We start from the raw sequence: 20,072 nt of genomic DNA on the forward strand, positions 1-20,072 counted from the left end.
ATCATCCGTTAAGGTTTCCGTTGCTATTACATTATCATCAACTGTCGAAAAACCGTCACTCAGCAAGATATGTTTCAGCACTTGTTAGATCTTGATAGTTAAGGCGCAGCCAGTTACTAAGGGGAACATCCCAGTCATTACAGTCCATATCAGTATTTTTGTACTTTTCGAACCACTGAGCCAGGAACAACTCATCATCTGAATCAAACTCCTCAGTCGATTTTACAAGACCTGCATATCGAAAGCAGTTTGCAATAGTTGTTGGCGTAACTTCATTACAAGATTGGTCGATTAATTTTATCGAATCCAGGATGGTTATGTTGAAGGGCTCTTTATTATCTAATGATTTGATCAGACGGCACATAAAGGATCTACGATAATATGCTTTATGACATTTAATTATGCCTTGATCCATTGGTTGTACTACGGAGGTATAATTTGGTGGCAAAAACTCTAATCTGATATTTGTTAGATGTAGAGTTTTTGAGTGAGCTGCACAATTGTCAACCTGCAGCAATATTTCTCTATTTTGCCGTCGCAAATTTTTATCCCAATCTTTTAAATAGTTTTCAAAAATCACTGAAGTCATCCATGCTCGAGTGTTTGATTTATAAATTACTGGCAGACTTTTTACATTTTTCACTACCCGTCATGTTTGCGCAAACCCAAACGGTGTACCTCAACTTTGATTGTTTCCCTCCCACACATTTTTCTCCCCTAAATTTAAGGGTACGATCTGGAATCATCCTGTAAAATAACCCACTCTCGTCCCCATTAAAAATATTTTCACTTGCTATAATTTTTCGATATTCCAGGCCACTTACCATCTAACCACTTTAGGATAACTTGTCTGTCAACATCTCCTGCTTCACCAGAAACTTTACCAAAATTTAAGTTGTGTCGAGTTTTAAAACATTCGAGCCACCCTGTAGAATACTTACAATCGTCACCTTATAATCCCCTGGACAAATTTTCGGCTTTTGCTTTTATAACTGGACCTATTGCAGTATTTTCGGATCTTCGAATTTCAAACCATCGTAGAAGAGCTTAATCTACATTTTGATGTATAGGGTTTCTAATTTTTTAATCTTCTGGGATTTTTTTTCGCTGCCTAGCTTAATTTTTTGTCGATTGCTCCAAATTGTAGAAACCGTTGTTTTTGCCAGACTTTTTCGTTTGGCGATTTCTGATTTCCGAATGCCACTCTCAATACTTTTAATAATGTCTAACTTGTCTTTAACAGTTATAGACTTACGTTTGTCTGCCATTTTGAGCAAAAGAAAAAAGTACCAAGCATTCACTAATATTAGGTCGTGTAGTATGAAATGAGTAGATTCTCGAAATGCCACATTCAACTGCGAATAACTTCACTCTAAATCTATATTTGGACTTGACTTTTTTATGTGGAAAAGGCACATTCTTCCTCTTTCGATCAGAGTTTAAAGTGTTAAAAATTATTGAAAACTTTTATTTTTATAAACATTTTTGTGCAGCCATGCAAAATAGTGAAATTCGTGTGTTTGACACAATGAAATATGAGTTCCACCGTGGAACCACAACAGCTGATGTGTTTGGTACTGAAGTCACTTCACAGCAAACAGTATCTCGTTGGTTCATGAAATTTCGTTCTGGCAATTTTGACCTGAACTAACCTGAACAAATGAACCACGTAGACGACCTGAAACTCAAGTGGATAACGATTATCTGAAAGTGTGGAAGCGTGGTGGAAGCGAATCCACGTCAAAGTGCAAGCGAATTATCGTTAATATTCAGTGTAACCAAAAAAACAATATTGACTCATTTGGCTGAAATTGGTGGACATGTGGTGAAAAAGCTGGACAAGTGGGTACCGCAAGAGTTGAGCGACATACAGAAAGAACGACGTCTCGAAGCTTGTTCTTTGTTGTTCTTTGTTGTGCCGGTATAATAACGATCCATTTTTGAATCGGATTGTTACTTGTGATGAGAAATGGATCCTATATGACAATACCAGACGTTCATCGCAGTGGTTGGATCAAGATGAACCACCAAAACATTGTGCGAAAAAAAATCTTCATCAAAAGAAGCTTATGGTGTCCGTTTGGTGGTCCAACGCAGGTGTCATCCATCACAGCTTCATGAAACCTGGTGAATCGAATACGGCTGATGTCTACTGCCGACAACTGACCGAAATGATGAGGCAACTGACGGTTAAGCAGCCAAGATTAGTCAATCGAAGCGCACCGCTATTGTTGCACGACAACGCTCAGCCACACACCGCACAAATCACCTTGGCCAAGCTACAGGAGTTGGAATTGGAAACTCTTCGTTATCCACCGTATTCACCCGACTTAGCACCCACTGATTACCACTTCTTTCAAAATTTGGATAACTTCTTGGTAGGGAAAACATTCAACTCCGACGAGGCTGTCAAAGCTGCCTTCCAAGAGTTTATCGACTCCCGGCCTGCAGGCTTTTACAGCAGGGGAATCAATGAACTTCCCGTTAAATGGCAGAAGTGTATTGATAATGGTGGTGCACATTTCGATTGACAATAAAAACATTTCATATAAAAAAAAATGACTCAAGTTTCAATTCAATTCTACTCATTTCATACTACACGACCTAATATAAAAGCATCAGACTAAAACTACCGCTTTTACCCATATCTGTTCCGTACGATCGAGTATTGCAAAATCTCCGCCGCCTTAGGGAAACCACCGGACCACCATGCGGCTATAACGTACAAATGTACTTTACACCCGGAGATGGCAACAAAATAAAGGAAAAATAAAGGACGCTATAAACGGAGTTTATATTATACATGATACGTTATAACCTACAAAAAATCAAGAGTATTTTGGTGGGACCAATAAAATACGTACTTAATAACCGGAAATACATTACATCCAATGTACGTTATAGACGGAATCCACTGTATATCAGTTTTTTCAACGTGTCAAGTTACCTTAAGACTGCAATTTTTTAAATTTTAACTGCTACAATTTTGCCCTTGTTGCAAAAAATTTTGCCATAGCTACTTCTTTAAACAGCTGTAGCTCCTCTTAGTATTTTTGGTATATCTAGGTGTTTTTGGACATATGTTTATAAGTAATTTTTTTTAAATTTTCAACCATATAATCCGCCATTTCTTTTTCGTTCAATAATTTCCAGATACCCTGTATTTGTAAATAAGAAGGGCAAATCCGCAATGCAACCTTACAAGTTCAATACTCAGACTATATCTCCCAATTACATATGTTGAACTCTCGTCATAGCTATCGAAACCTAAATGAAAAACCTCAATAAATAATAAATTCGTCTCCAATCCAGAAAAAAAACATAATTTGTATCATTTTGGGTACTGATGATGATAGCAAATTGCAGGTCTGATTTAAAGTGACCCTCAGCCATTGACAGCTTAGTCTTGCCTTTAAGCAGAGCAAAGGTCAAGATAAAGATGTCTAGAAGTATGCTTTCATGATAATAATTAAATAATCAAAATAAATATTGCTTTAATTGTAATTCATTTAATAATTGCAATACACAAATAATCAATCATTGCTTTTTCCAAATATTTACAGTTTAACTATTTGACATACGCTTTAGCAATTTCATCTTAAACGATAAAATCTGTAAAATCCCACATCTTTCACCCACATGTGCCATCAATTTGATCAATAATAGTTGCATAAGCATTTAAATCAACCATTTATAATACCAGATGAATTAATAGAAGAAGTACCAACATCAATTTTAATACTAATCTAATTTTTGTTTAGTACAGCATTCTGAAGATAACTTGATAACTTACATTTAACTGAGAAAAAATCAATCAACTGGTACATGATTTACACAAAAGTACAAATGATGATATCAAATAGAATGTTGAAGAAAAATATGTTTGAAATTTAACATTTTAGATAATGAGGTTAATTCTTGACACAAATCTTCCCATCCATGTGAGCTATTTGCTTGGATACACAAATATTTAATAGTAATGTTTTGCAAAATTGAAAAAATATTCTCTTTTAGAATATCTGAGGTCATATTCGGTTGTCTTTTACAGGCCGATCAAGACAATTTGTTTGTTATTTATTAGATATTCTAAGAAGGCACATGATGAAATAAATAGGAAAACATTATTTGGCTCTTTGGTTCACAATATTTGCATATTTGTGCATAAAAATGATTAAAACAAAGTACCTACTTAGCCAGGAAAGAGAGGTCTGTCATATGTGTCTCTGTGTTATATTAACTCCTATTAACTAATTCCTAGTGTTGAGACTTACTAATACTCACTGAGACTGACTGTAAGACATAGTCTGAAACATTTCAAAGAATTTCAAAGGTATCTTTTTGTGCAAAAATTTATCCCCTCGCTAGTAACTCAAGCGAAAACGACTGCTATTCAGAGTTGGATACTCATTGGGGTATGTACATTTGTCGACAATTGTCGAGATATGGTCCATGAAGCACTTAGAAATTTAACTGCTGGCTTAACATACCAATAAACTAGACATATGGAGTAAATTATGGGCGCATACGTGGAATCAAAATGCAGATAGTCTTGAAGATAAGGCCTCAGTTGAGCAAATTAATAGAATAGAGAATCGTGGATTCAAAAGGAGACATGATACTAAAACCAAAATTTGTAGTACTTACATATTAGTTCGTTGTAGCACAATAATTTTTCCGTTTCTTCAAATATTAATACAAAAATCAATAAGAAAATCCTCTTTAAAGACCATAGAAAACGAAAATGATTATAGTTAACAACACTAACACCAACATCAAAACAACTTTTGTTTGGTTAGAATATGCCCCGGGTATATCACGTCACTTTTCATCATAGTACGCAAGAATTATTAATGAGAATATCGAATATCAAGATTGATCCGTATTTATTTGAAACGTCTGTTTTTCACCTATTTGATCATAGGTCGTTCATAGGTTTGCTTCTATAAATCAATAAATATGCTTAATTTTTTTTCTCCTCTTTTATTATCGATTATTGAATTATCGATATTGAAATCATCCCGAGACTAGAAAATCAAAACAAAACAAAATCGAAACAAAAACAAAACAGAAAATAGATTAGCCGGGGGGATAGAGCTGAGGACCGGAAAGGGTCGTTTAAGAATCTAAATTTGATTATTATTGGAAACACATTATTCGATCTTGGACCCACATTATTTCATCAAGTTTAGTTAATGTTATTAAAATGGACTTTTCTAGGAAAAGTGGCGTTAAAAAGAGCGTACAAAAGCGGTCTTCTTGTACTTCTGTAAAACCTATGGGTAAGTGTAAAGAGTAAAGTATTTGATGTTACTGTATAAAGCTTGTTTTTGGATTCGCAATAACGTGATGGAAAGTTAATGCAACATAACATAAGGAGTAACATAGTGTGCAATTTTCTAACAGACTTGGATTGCTTTCCTAAATTATAAACTGCCCACTGTGTCAACTGGTTTACCCATAAACCCAACTTACCACATTTGTCCATAACTCTACATTCAGAGACAGCCATGTAAGGACAGGACTGCATGTAAAGACACTTTATTAAACTAATAAGGTCACACGATTATAAATGCTTTCATATCAAGTTTCTTATAATATATGGTTACATTCATGTCCCACTTCATTAAAATAAATAGTAGAGAAACGTTTTGGAAAATTTTAACATCACAACCAATATTCTAATAAAAAGCTTCTTCTAATGTGATAGGCATGTCTGGAACTTACTATTATATATGCACTACCTAGGATTCATAAGTAATACCTTCAATACATACTATTGCTTTTTCCTTATATTTAGCTTCTTCTTTGTCTAAAACTGTTTGTTTACTGCTTCAGGTTAGTTGGAGTTAGTATAAGTATGAGTAGTATTACTATAATGAGTATTATACTTAATAGTCTTTTTCATTCTTGAGGCTTCCTTCCATGTATTTATTTGAAAGTATTTACCTGGTTTGCCAATCTGTTAGGCTTCACTTTTGCTTATGTATGCACAAGGAGTGACAGAATCTTTGCTAGCTTGCCTTTCATAACTCTCAAGGCATTTAATAAGTATCAAGCTACTCTTAAGTACTTAACAAAACACAGGGAAACAGTTTAGAAGGGGTGTGGAAGATTTGTTGAGTGACAGTGCCTTCTACAACAATGACAACTTTTTTGATATTTCTCTTGTGTAGAAATGGATATTTGGATACTATTTTATTGTCCTATATGTTTTTAATACTTTTTGTCTATAGATTATTTTTAATTTTGTGGCCTATTCCAGCAAATCATCATTTGTTACTTTTTGTTTCAGTTAAATTCTTATTTATACCACTTTTATATCTTTAATACTTGTATTGTGTCAACAAGATTGTTATCTTCAACAATAAAGCATATTCTTCTTCATCTAGCATTAAGCTTATGAGTAGGAGAGTATATTTAACATTACTTCGACATTGATGTATTTTGTGTAATTAATTACCTTATTTTCATTGAAGTACTTTCTTTTTTTGCAGTATCAAGCAATTCATCACATGAGTTTCCTCCCAGGAATCAAGAACTACAGGCCCAGAAAAAATTCACTTTAATTCGAGGTATGTGGAGGTTGAATCACAACCAAGCCTTGGTAAATAAATTTAAATACAGAAGTTAAGTATCTTTAAAAATGTCCTTTCTCTTCAACTCAATACGTATGTATAATTCAATACGTATGGTAACTAGTAAGTACTTGCATTTATTTAAAAAGGCCTCAGGATTTTTTGTTTATGAAATATCTAGAACAAAAAAATTAAAATTAATATTTCCTCTCTTTTTAGCGTGTTCTAGCGGCTTCGGATCTATCAATAGTGAGGATTATGTTATTGAAAACTGTGATAGTCCAATTCACAATATTGACGAAAAATATGAAGCGTCGTCCTCAAAACGAGCTCCACCTGTATATTCAGCTATGTATCATGCAAAAAAGATTAAAGTAGATAAAGAAAACAATACACCTTCTAACAAACCAGATACATTAGGTGCCATGTTGGATAATAAATCTTTAATGTTTAAAGGCAAAGACCCAACAACTCAAGCAGAGTTTGACGCTTTTGCCTGCTTCTTAAGTAAGGAAAGTAATGATAATACTAGCACTCATAATACAACATCAGCCTCAAATAGCAGTCAGGACAATGATGAAGATGATCTATTTTCCCAATCATTTAACACACAAATGATTAACCAAATTGATGCAGCTATCAGTCAGAATGAGTCATTGAACAAAAGTGCAATTGAAAAACGGCAGCTGGAAACTTCCAGATTGGAAAACACAATAAAAAACATTAATGAAGATTTTAAAATGCCTATTTTGAGATCTTTTGCTGATAAGATATCAGCATCTAAGGGAAAAAAAGACCAGGACATGGATAGATCTCTTATATTTACTGATAACTGTGTTACCGACATTTACAAGAGAGAAGTAGATGAGTTGTTTGAGCAAATTGAGCAATCAATATGTGAAATGGGAAATGGACATAAAAGTAAAACCATAGCAGATGAAATCTTGGATGTATTTTTTGCCGACGACCTATCGAAGTCTATTGTAGATTTGAATGAAAGTAAAATACAAGAAGAATTGAACAAAAACCTAAATGGAAGGCGTCCTAGAGAGGATAGTTTCTATGATTCAAATTGTAGCTTAGGATCAGTTATAAAGCAAGCTTTGCTTAATAACGCTGCTAAAAGCCTTCAGCCAACAGATAATGACAGTCAAATATCAAATATCACCCTAAACAGATCTTTGCGGGAGAGCACAACGGAATTTAAAAATTTAGGTAATTTTTATGGCCTTCCTATCAAAGTCAGAGATTTGATTAAGCTCTACAAAGGAATAGATAAGTTGTACGATTGGCAAGATGAATGTTTGAAGCTGGCACTTGCTCGAAAATCAAATTTAATATACGCCTTGCCCACCAGTGGAGGTAAAACCTTGGTAGCGGAAGTTCTAATGCTGCGCGAAATTATTTGCCGTCAGAAAAACGTCATATTTATTTTACCCTACGTGGCAATAGTCCAAGAGAAAGTTTGGGACTTTTCTCCCTTTGGAGTAGCTTTGGATTTCCTGGTCGAAGAATACGCGTCCAGCAAAGGTTCCTATCCTCCAAGGAAACGCCGCAGAAAGCGTTCCGTCTATATTGCCACTATAGAAAAGGCTTTAGGACTGGTAAACAGCCTTATAGAGACTGGTAGATTAGATGAAATTGGCCTTGTAGTGGTGGATGAATTACATTTAATTGGGGAGGAGGGTAGGGGAGCCACATTGGAGTCCTGTTTAACCAAAATGACTTTCTTGAATGGTAAGTGAAATAAGCACATACATATATATTATTTGAAAATGAACCATTTTTAATATCTCTAAAACTTACTACTGTTTCCATTAATTTTAGCAAACCTTCACATTGTTGGCATGAGTGCTACCATTGGGAATATACAAGAGGTGGCCAAATTCCTGAAAGCTGAGGTGTATTCTCAGGATTTTAGGCCTGTGGAGTTAACAGAATATGTGAAGTGTGAGAATCAAATTGCTAAGGTCAACTGGAGTTACACCAATGAGAAGGATTTATTAGTTGATATTAAAAAAGTGGATTTCAAAGTAAAATTGCAATTGATCTAATCTTCAATATTCATTTTTACCATTCTCCTTTACAGTACTCGGAAGCTGTCTCCAAGGTAGACCCTGACATGTTGGGGGGACTAGTATTGCAAGTTGTGCCGAAAGAGTCGTGTCTGGTCTTTTGCGCTTCACGTGCTAACTGCGAAAATGTCGTGCATTTGTTGTGTAAGCTCACAAAACCGTAAGTAAGGGCATGTGTTTACTTATGCTACCATTAAATAAGGGTTTCTAGACATTTAAAACTTCACAAAAAGGATGAGAAAGATCAGCTACTTCACGCTTTGAAGGTAGAAGCTGGAGAACTTTGTCATATCCTTAGGTTATCTGTGCCATATGGAATTGCTTATCATCATTCGGGTGGGTATTTTATCTGCGATTTCTTTGTTTGAGAATATTTAATTTTAAGGCTTAACCAGTGAGGAGAGGAGGCTATTAGAAGAAGCTTTCAGATCAGGAACTATTTCCGTTATTTGTTGCACTTCAACTCTGGCAGCCGGGGTAAATTTGCCAGCAAGAAGGGTAATATTCCCAATACACAAAGTGTATTTACATAATTCAGAAATTGTTGAGAGAGATATTGATTGTAGGTAATTTTGCGTTCGCCCTATATAGGAAGGGAATTTTTAAACCTTTCACGTTACAAACAAATGGTAGGAAGAGCTGGTAGGGCGGGCCTGGGCGAATCTGGAGAAAGTATAATCTTAACGTCATTAGTGGATCTTCCTAGAGTTAAGGATCTATTGATGAGTCCTATGAATCAAGCCATTTCAAGTCTGCATCGTGATGAAGGCCGGGATTTGAGGTAACTCTTGTCATTTTTTGCAGGTATAGCTTTGAAGATTAAACTAATTATGATTTATTTATTGCTGCATCAGGAATTAACTTGATCATGTCAAAGTCAAAGGTTTGTATTGAATGTTCCAACATGAACTGACACCCTCCACTTTTTTATTCACATTGTATTTTGAAGTAATTAAATACGAAATTTCTAGTGAGAAAATTCACGGTAATTGCTTTCAAAATTGGTTCAAAATTCAATCTAGCTACTATGTGAATTCAGTAGAATGTCCATAAAATGTCTATTAAATTCTGTATAAATTGGCAACTGTTACTGTTTTTAGGCAGTTTCTTCTCAGTTGCATAAGTTTGGGTATAGCCAATACGAGAACTCAACTTCATGAAGTGACTCGATTCTCTCTCATGGCTGTGCAAGTTGATAAATTAGGTGTCGATATTAAGCGACTGACTGATAGCGTTATTAAGAAACTGTTTAAATTAGGAGCATTGCAGGAAAGTACTGCTAAGGGGAATGAAGGAAGTGTGCAATCGCAGTGCAATGTTACTGTTAAAATGGATCAAACGTTTGAGTGTCTAACTAATGTAAGACGTTTGAAGTAACAATGTTGTGTATAATTGAATATATGATTGACTTGATGATTTTAGACGTCAGATTTGGTCTCTCAAGTTGTTAACACCAAAACGACGACCAAAAAAACCATAGTTTTAACTAGCAGCACTAAACTAATTGTTAGCAGTTTGGGAACAGCAGCATCTAAAGGTTTGCTTTATGAGTCGATTCACTTATGATCCTATATTTGTACCATTCTATAGGTGGATTACATTTAACACGTGCTCACCAATTATACGATGATTTATACCAAGCTCAAAAGAGTCTAGTTTTATTGAACTGCCTTCATTTGCTTTATTTGGTTACTCCTTATGACACTTCGGAACAAATAAGGCCAAATATTGAGGTTTATTATGATGTGGTAAGATTTTTATCATCCAAAACTGGTTTGATTATAAATCCACTTTTCTAGCTTACGCATTTAAACGAAAGGGAATTGCAAACATCTCGAATACTCGGATTTGATGAATCTGTTACTCTTAAGATGGCGACAGGTCAAACTCCCAAGGTATGTAAAGTAATAGAACATGTAAGCTAATAGAACAATTTCTTGTTAAGGCTTCAGACATTATATCGAAGATGTAAACACTTTTAATTTAGAAACTTTTTTATCTCTTGCATTGTTGCAAAAATAAAACATCTTGTATGTTATTATTTATTAATTTAATTCTGTTTATTTTTACAATTTAACGTTTATAGCAAATTCCAGAGAAAATTCTCAATAGGTTTTATGTAACATTGATGCTTTATGATCTTTGGAACGAAATGCCCGTATTTAGAGTATCCGAAAAATATCAGGTAAGTTTTTATAATGTTTATTATTGTTTTTCTAACCGCAAAACCGAGTTATTGAATTATGACTTAAGCTTAATAGAAATAATACTAATTATTCTTATAGGTCAATAGAGGGATAGTTCAAAATCTCATGACAAATTCGGCTACGTTCGCATCAAATGTAGTAAATTTTTGTGAACAGCTTGAAGAGTTCTGGGCCTTTTCGCACCTGCTCAAAGGAATGAGCCAAAGACTGTCGCACTGTTGCATTAAAGAACTGGCCCCTTTAATGGAATTGCCTGCAGTAAAGCAGGTATACTTTTTGAAAACCAAATTTAACTGCTAATTCTTTAATGTGGCTCAATGTTTAGAGTCGGGCGAAACAATTGTACACTGCTGGTTACAAAAATCTGCAGAGCATTGCCAAAGCAAACGTTAACGAACTAATGGAAAATATCGAATTTATGTCCAGAAAAGTTGCAAGTCAGCTGATTGCTGCTTCAAAAGTAAGTAGGTTCGAAAGATGGCTAGCTCAGTACCGACCTCCTTTAGCATTTTAAATGACTTAGACATGAGCTTTTTAGTCGCGAATAACTGAACTGTTTCGGTAAGAAAAGGGGGACCTAAGCCCTGATAAAATTCTGTCTATTATATCGTATTAATTCTATTTAAAACTCTTGTATTAACTATTTTACGTATCATACAATTTTTTTGTTTACCCTTAGATGTTACTTCTAGAAAAAGTTGAGAATCTTAGAGAGCAGGCCGAAGATGTTTTGGATGGAATTGAAGATCCCAGAATATTATTACACACGCCTACGCCTCCGGTAAAATAATTTTTAAGTTCTAAAACCATTTCTACACAGGAGATACCAATCGCTTAATGTAAAGGTTTATTGATTTCAAAAGTTCTAATGCAGTAATCGAGAATATTCTATGAGTTGAAGACAATCAAAGTTACAAAACTGCTGAATACTACTCAGAAATTATCCGGTATAATAAATGCCTCTTTGACCTCAGCCTTTCATGGTATTAAGGAAAACGTTTGCAATAATGATATATTTATGATATATATGAGATAATGAGAAAGAATAAATGTTAGTTTTGTATTATCTAAACGTGTTGCACATTATTTTATGTTATTCCGTTTGTTAGCCCAAATTATAAGTATTATTTTTTTGTACATAAGATTTTGTTGCTATCTTACACATGTTAAAATAAATAAATTCGCTAGAATTATATATATTTCATAATTTATAATTTTATTATCGTTTTTTATAAAGACAGGGTTGTAAAGCAATAGCCGGCAGTTTCTTTTTATCTCCAACACTTGCGATCTTCCTAAAATCTATAAAATAAAACAGGTTATAAGAGAGATCCATCCAAGTCTTCTTAAAACCGTATTTATTGCATTTCTTCACAAAATCGTCGACGTCTTCAAATCGGCTTTCGACTTCGCTGATTTTAAGCAAACCTCTAAAATTCAAATATACCTACTTAGACCTTCGTACTTTCATCTGAAATGCACTTACCCGTTTTTAAGAACTCTATTAGCTTCTAGTAAATAATCTCCCAAATTTGTGCCCATCAAAGACAAGCAGAATACTACAATATCTACCGAAGAGTCACTTAAGGGTACATGGGCCATATCACAAGCAGTGACTTCTTGGTTTGCTGCCACCAGGTCAAAGGAGTGAACCTTTTGATCTACTGATTGAGCTAGCTTTGCTTCTCCACAACCAAAGTCGGCTATTACCAGATTTTTGTCCCTATTACGACACTTTATTGTATCATCAAATATTACACTCAAAGTACAGGATTAAATAGTTTGATTCAGTTTTTTTATGAATTGCTATTGCAACTAGACCAAAGTTGTAAATGTAAAAATGTTCTATTTGAAAAAATTTTGAAGAGAAATTTAATACTATAACACAATCGTCATCAAAAAATCATGCGGACATGACCTTTAGAAACACCAACCACCGTTAGTTGTCAAAAGCAGGTTGATTATGTGGGTTGTAAGTAATCATTTATAAATTGCCTGTATATATTTTAGCTACTTACATTTTCAATACAGATTTGATAATCTTGTCTAGTGGATTTAGGGGCCACCGCTTCACCTGTAACTTGTAACCTTCGTGGTACGCCTTGAAGGCCTCCGGATCCCGCCTAAAAGCCTTTTCTGTTTGATTGCCAGTGGTAGTATAAATTTGCTCATTTAAGTATCGAAATCTAGCTGCTTGTAGCTTCCTCATCATTCTTTCTCTTAACGGCAAATTGGATTGCTTTTCAGTCAGTTTAGGCCGAGGAAGCTGCTGTTGTCCTTTTTTTTCTAAATATTGTTTTAGTTTTTTGAGCTTTTGTTTGCTTTTTTGGGTTTGGGGAGTGTCAAAAGACGTGTTCGGATTTTGTCCATTTTTGGATGAGCATGATTCTTTTGACTTCAAGTTTTTCTGTTTTGAATTGTTTGCTTTTTTTGACACTTTAGCTGCAATTTTTGGGATAACTTTAGTACTTAATCCAGTTATTTCCTTTTTAGCTTTTTTAGCGGTGGATTTACACAAGATAGACGAACCGTTGCGCTTTCTTTTTAAATTTTTTTTGTTATGTCTCATATGATAATCTTCTGGAGAATAAGAATTATTAAGGGGAATTTCGTCTGGACGAGACGGTTTTAAAATTTTTTTTTTCATGGTTCTCAACATTTCATCTTTCTTATTTAATAAATTTGCACTAATTCTGTTAATAGTGCCTTTTTTGTCTTTTACTTTGATTTTTCTTTTGCCGTTTTCATTATTTTTCTTGTCCTAAAAAATTAAATGAGATATTATAATAAGTGTAACCACAGGCAGAAAAAAGTGTTACATTCTTAGGGTGTGGATAAAGTGGATACTTCAACATAATGGAACACTTTGTATTTAAAGCTCAAATTATTGTAATTTTGGCAGGAACAAAGTTCTTATTGAATCTAAAATAGAGTCTAACCATAAATTTTTTGCTCAATTTATCAAAAACCACTCCTTCTTATTGTTTATCTAGAGAGCAGAAGCTATAAACGAACAACCAGAATCATAGATTCACAAATAACAGTTCTGACACTTGAACTGACGAATTATTCAATTAAAAAAGACTGTTCCTAAATTCAATCCTCAATTTACATATAGAAACCAAAAATATAAAAATTTATTTTCAACTCAACAAATTCAATTTATGTTAGACTTGAACTTTAAAACCTTATAAACAACATATTTAATAATCGCTTCATATATTCATGAGGTTACAGAACTGGTTTCTTTTGTTCTTCCATATACTCAATTTGCTTTTCCCTAAACTTGTCTAATGGGTCTTTAAACTACTTATAAAAGTTAAAAACTTCTGCACATCCTCAATCTCCATTTGAGGTATGGCCTTAAGAAATTCAGTGAGCCCTATTAAGGTGCTGTCACTTTCACTCCCATTTTACTTTTCGACTTTAAAAAGATTGTCTGGTTGAAATTTTAAAGACTGTGTGTTCCAATCAACTACAATTACTTTCTTTAAATCTCTGTTTAGTTTTTCTAAATTTTTTATATGGTGACCATTGATTAAATAAGTGGAATCTCAAACAAGTTTGTGTGAAATTAAACCTTTATAATCTAAAGCTTCAAGCATTGAGAAGATAATCATTCTAGGCTCTGCAGTGAAAACTATAATTTCTTAAAGGTCAGCTAAATTTTCTAGTGTTTCATGCCAGGCCGCTTCTTAAACTTCCAGCCAGTCTGGTAAATCCAATTAGGGTGTGCCAGGACATCAGTCAATTTTAAAATTAATATGTATGGAAGCTGGTAGTATGAATACGGCAAAGGGTCTGAGAGCAATTTATCTTTAGATGGTTCTTGAATAAGTCTCCCAAATTGTACTTTTTTCAGAGCTCCCAAACATGCTGTTTCTAAAGAGGCAAGTGAGTGAACTTATCAGGAACTAAATGGCTTCTTTCGTTGGTTGGGTACTTGCCATACATAAACAACACATAAGAACTTACTTTAACAAAAAAGTCCCAGAAACAAAAACATATTCTTCATGTTTCTGATGGCCAAGAAGGTTTTATTGTTGAAACTTGACTTTTTTTTGTAGTTTTGTTTTTCTACATTAATAAATATGGGAGCAGTTTTCTTGACGTTGCTTTCAGACACCAAACATCTTGTCAAGAAAATGCTGGTTGTTTTCAAAAAACATTTGTGCTCAGTTGAGAAAACCTTCCAAAGGTTCTCCAAATCCTGGCGCTTGATTAAAATATTCGACTTTTGGGTGTATATTTAAATTTTATGTGAGAATAGAATATGAATTTGATAGATGTGCTAGACATAACAAGCATTGACGGATACAGTTAGTTCTACAAGGAAAACCCTGGGTATATAAACATTTGTACTATAGTTCTATAACTTGTAATTGCAAGTTTAAGAATTATGAGAAAAAAGGATTCTTCACCTTATTAAACGTTTCCCACAATTTTTCCCCCGCATCAGTAGTCCCCCAGTCTTTTGAGCCGGCAATGTTAAAAAATGACATTTTAAATAAATAAGATGAAAGGCTACTAACAAATTTGCTTTCTATCAATTTATTAATTTACTTTTAAATGAAAAAGCACTAAAAACGGTCATATATTTTTACATGTAAATGTGAATATATTTGGTGTTTGAGTTTTTTGAGTAAAGTATATGACCGCAATGTCCGTACAATTACAAAATATTGACAAATTGGCAAATGCATGTAAACTACGTTAACTATAGTAGACAACGCAATAAGGAACAGGCTAGTGCAAAATATTGTTAAGAAAAGGAATTCTCAGGTAGACCCTGCATCCAAAAATATGAAAAAAATTGTCATAGGCATGAAATGAAAAATATTAACTATAGCAATATTAAGTTAATACTCCAAGCCTAAATCTCAAAATATTCTGAACTCTCACGTGTCAATACATAAGATAGTTCTAACCGCCGTGACTTTTAGCAGTTCGAAGACAACTGCTTTATTTTCATTTTGATTTGGAAATGTGACTTGTTAGGTTAGAATTTGAAATTCGAAAAAATGAAATTTTATACTAGAGAAAAAACTACATAGTAATTCTCATCTTTGCATCCGCTAAACAAATAGTCGTATTTCCTAACCGCTTTTAATACGCTGTTTCTCATCCACCTTCACTGGACTGGAATTTGTAGACTACTTAAACTATAATCTTGAAATTTAGTAAATTATGGCTGCAAAACTTGAAGTAATGTGGAGCCCTATAGCAAACCGTTTCATTCTTTGGGGTGGCGATATCATCACCTGCTATCAAATAAAACCAAGCCGAGAAAGAATATTTACTGCTGGTGTCTATAACGTGTCAAATACACACATTGCTGAAATGATCTGTGTGGCAAACAATCAACATCAAGTAAAATGCATGGATATCTACCCACATTCGCAAGGCGACGAAGTGGTAGCTTTAGGAGGCAGCGGTGGGAAAATCACAGTAACTTACATGGCCAAATTGGCTTGGGATGGAAGTGGATTACCCAAACGTGAGTTCAGTTCAAAGTTCCCTAGACCATGCACGTCAGTTCATTTTAATCCAGTGGACTCAAATTTATTAGCAGTGGGCTTGGAGAAATACAAACCAGACAGTTCTGTGATGATATTTGATGTAGCCCAGGTGTGTGCAAAAAGGGACATTACTATAGGTTTTGTAACATCAAGCAACATATCTGAATTGAGTAAACCTCTTTATGAATTTGGTTTATCAGATCATTGCCAACACTTATGTTGGTTTTATAACAATAGCAAAATTCTAGCCACTGGAATTAATATGAAGTACATAAGGCTGTTTGATATCAGAGATCCTTCTCGAATGGTCAGTTTTACAGTGACAAAGGCAGCTCTGGGGGTATGCACAAACCCAAGAGATGATAAGTACCTCGCCTCATATTTTGAGAGTCAGGTCTATGTGTGGGACACTAGAAACCTTGAAAAACCAATACAGGTTTTGCCTCAAGCAAGGCCTGTGCTGAAAATGGGCTGGTGCCCCACTAAATCTAATGTGTTGTCAGTCCTGCAGCGGGACCATGGTTATATTAGTTTATATGACATTCAAAATCCATCAGTGGGAAATCCAGATGTAGAACCAGTTATAATGGAAAGACTTATCAATCTAAAATCTTCAGGACCAGTAGCTTCATTTAGTTGGCACCCAACAGATGAAAACAGAATCTTAAGTTGTAGTTATACAAATATATCAGGAAAATATGAGATTCAAGACTACCCTGTTCATGATCGAATCACCCTGAATTTGACACCATACTTTGAATTGTTTTGGCCTTGTGGGAAGAAAATGTTAAAGTGTTTGCAACTCAAGACTGTTCCTGAGTTTAGTGATATTTCTATGAAAATTCAGGAACGCGCGAAAGCCCAATATGGATTAGAAGAAGAGCTATACAAACATTCCCAAATAGTCAAAGAAGATGAGATATTGTCAAATGTTTGGAATTGGTTGCATTTGAGTGCAAAACTAGTAGAAGACGGACGAGTTGTAGCAACAAGTCTGAGCACCAGTTATAAGCATCCAGGCGTTTTGTCAGTCTTAACATGTAATTATGAAACTACCCCCTCAGAAGTTGTTACCATTCCTTGGCTAGAGTTAGCTCACCAAAACTGCAAAGGCTCTGTGAAATTTTATGTGCGCACTGACCGCAGTATGAGCTTGCAATTGTGCAGTTGGCCAATGAATAATGACATCAATGGAATCACTACATTTGTGGAAAATCTTGAGCGGGAAGGTGCTTACTCCCGTGCAGCTGCTATTGCAGTTTTCAATTTGCAAATTTCTTTAGCAATAGAGGTGCTGAATAGGGCACCAGTGGAGATTGGTCTCAACTATGTTGGTATTGCCCTAGCTGGGTTCTCAAATGATGATGATAGCAATTGGAAAAGATTTTGTGGAACTGCCTTAAAGAAAATCTCAGATCCGTACCTGAAAGCCATGTTTAGTTTCTTACTTGCCAGTTCAGGGAATTATGATTGTGTTTTGAAGGAAACTGACATTATTGTGGACGACCGAGTGGGCTTTGCCCTTGTATTTTTACCTGATCATAAGTTGTTAGATTATTTGAATAAACTTAGTTCAGATTTATGCGAAAAAGGAAATTTAGATGGTTTATTGCTAACAGGGAATACTTCGCAAGGCCTAAAATTACTTCAGAATTACTTAGATTGTACTGCTGATATCCAGTCTACAACCCTTATTGCCGTTCGGGCGTTTCCACATGAACTAGATTCCCCTCACGTGAAACGTTGGATAGAGGATTACCAAGAACTACTAAATCGATGGAAGTACTGGTTCGAGCGTGCCGACTTTGATCTCATGCTTGTGAAAGCCAAAAACGAAAGACCGCTCCCACAAGTGTATATGTCGTGCACTTATTGCGGAAAAAATATTTCTGCTCATTTGAGATCCTTGAAAAACCAACAGTTTTCAAGAATAAGCGTCGCTGGAGCTGCAAATAAACTCACTGGCTGCCCGCATTGCCGCAAACCGTTGCCCAGGTGCATAATATGCCTGATGACCATGGGAACACCAGTAGAAGATGCGGATGATACCAGAGGCCAGTCTTTCGACAATTGGTTCACCTGGTGCCAGAGCTGCCGCCATGGGGGACACTCAAAACACATGACTAGTTGGTTTGAAGAACATCAGGAATGCCCGATGGTGGGATGTTCTTGTAAGTGTTTTTCTCTCGATTTTACTACTCCTGCAAATTAAAAATGATGGCCCCATTTTTAACCAGGATACATAGGTATTTAATGGTGTGATTGTAAGGTTAATTAGAGTATTGTAATTAGAGTATCTATTAATTAGTTCGGATTTATTAAAATCTCTAAGGAAAAGGTTCAATTAGTAATGCAGGAAGAATACAGGTATCACCAGTTCAAGTTGGAACCTAGAATTTGTGCAAGTGGGAGAAAGACCGCATAAGTTTTAATATGTCTCCGACAAAGACCAACAAAGTGAATCGCGTGACTAGCTGTTGAAGTGGGCGGAGTCAGTTCACGTGGAGTTGTCAGATATCTTACCATTTCCGAATTTTTACTGATATAAGTTCTAGTGATGAATTAAATTAGTTTTTTACTTATTTATAAATTATTGTACATTTTCCTATTATAGCATAATTTAGGTACTTCATTGATGAATATGATGATCTGAATTCGCTGATATTTGTTTATGATTTGTTGCTGGGTCCACGACTGACCGGCGACACTGGCTGTAAACTCAAGGTCAACTAATAAACGAAAAAGAACGATTAGTTTCTCGTTTAAAATTATATCGGAAAATAAATAAATTAACCAGTGCATGTAAAACATCTAAGAAATTTCGATTTTAACGCGCAGAGTTCATTTATTTGCATTGCTGCTTTTTGTTCTGATATTTGAAAAAAAAATTATTGCCGTGAAGATAATGAAATTGATACTAATCTGAACATCGAAGTGGAGGCACCGGCCGACTCCGCCCATTTCATTGTTGATTTGTGTCGGAAGAATATTAAACCTTGTCGGGTCTTTTTCTCACTTGCACAATTCGTATGTTCCAATTTGAACTAGTGTACCTGTATATGTATGTACAAATGTAAATGTCTAATCCCTACATCCAATTTCTGATGAATTCAGATGTGACTGATATCTCTGGTACGCATAAGTAGCTAATGATTAACTATAAAAGGCTCGTGACTCGTAATTATTACTTATATCTTTCATATAATCTCAGTCATTTTAAGTGTAGGTATATGTTTATATTATGTAATAGAAACTCTTGTATATTTGTTATGCTATTCTGGTATGTTCCTCTGTGTCCGAAACTTCAACTTTAACTAAAATATGTACGATTAGCACAGTTTATTATAGGCAATTCAGTTTCAGTTGAGGAAATCAGCGTTGTAGACAACTTCATTCATGGGTGCCCCTTTAAGAGCATTGCACTGGACTTCTTTAATCTTTCCCCAGATATTTTATTTGTAGCACAATCAAATCCTAGGCATATTCGAAATCGACATTTTTAAATATAACTACACGGTGAACTAAGAAAAAGTCCACATTTTATTCTCATTTTTATGTTTTTTTTATTACTCTATGTATACACTGGCTCCCATAGTCCTTTTACCTTTCTATCTATTATATTTCTGCCTATTTCTTTTCAAAAACAAATAAAATTTTTATCTACACTTTACTTATTAATTCATACACTTTTACATC

The 20,072-nt window shown here is 34.7% G+C and overlaps 3 protein-coding genes and 1 pseudogene across 3 annotated transcripts; 2 read left to right on the top strand and 2 right to left on the bottom strand.

The window, feature by feature from the left end:
* The first annotated feature begins 5,098 nt into the window (after positions 1–5,098).
* On the top strand, positions 5,099–12,040 carry mus301 (mutagen-sensitive 301). The gene is made up of 16 exons (XM_066403117.1): positions 5,099–5,279; positions 6,495–6,572; positions 6,795–8,312; positions 8,403–8,608; positions 8,665–8,810; positions 8,862–8,986; positions 9,036–9,148; positions 9,217–9,431; positions 9,751–10,009; positions 10,073–10,187; positions 10,241–10,398; positions 10,450–10,545; positions 10,737–10,835; positions 10,936–11,124; positions 11,183–11,317; positions 11,537–12,040. The coding sequence occupies exons 1-16, from the start codon at positions 5,204–5,206 to the stop codon at positions 11,645–11,647; spliced, it is 3,639 nt and encodes a 1,212-aa protein (XP_066259214.1). The 5' UTR covers positions 5,099–5,203; the 3' UTR covers positions 11,648–12,040.
* A 2-nt stretch (positions 12,041–12,042) lies between these two features.
* LOC136417445 (ribosomal RNA-processing protein 8-like) lies at positions 12,043–15,474 on the bottom strand. Its single transcript, XM_066403135.1, has 4 exons — positions 15,279–15,474; positions 12,876–13,618; positions 12,344–12,580; positions 12,043–12,287 (listed from the first exon to the last, which is right to left on the bottom strand). The coding sequence occupies exons 1-4, from the start codon at positions 15,357–15,359 to the stop codon at positions 12,077–12,079; spliced, it is 1,272 nt and encodes a 423-aa protein (XP_066259232.1). The 5' UTR covers positions 15,360–15,474; the 3' UTR covers positions 12,043–12,076.
* On the bottom strand, positions 14,089–15,165 carry LOC136417352 (mitochondrial import inner membrane translocase subunit TIM50-C-like; annotated as a pseudogene).
* Positions 15,475–15,942: 468 nt separating the features above from the next.
* Positions 15,943–19,833, top strand: mio (GATOR complex protein mio). The gene has a single exon (XM_066403226.1). The coding sequence runs from the start codon at positions 16,045–16,047 to the stop codon at positions 18,586–18,588; it is 2,544 nt and encodes an 847-aa protein (XP_066259323.1). The 5' UTR covers positions 15,943–16,044; the 3' UTR covers positions 18,589–19,833.
* Positions 19,834–20,072: the final 239 nt, after the last annotated feature.

The sequence above is a fragment of the Euwallacea similis genome, chromosome 28 (assembly GCF_039881205.1).
Source record: "Euwallacea similis isolate ESF13 chromosome 28, ESF131.1, whole genome shotgun sequence".
Taxonomy (NCBI): domain Eukaryota; kingdom Metazoa; phylum Arthropoda; class Insecta; order Coleoptera; family Curculionidae; genus Euwallacea; species Euwallacea similis.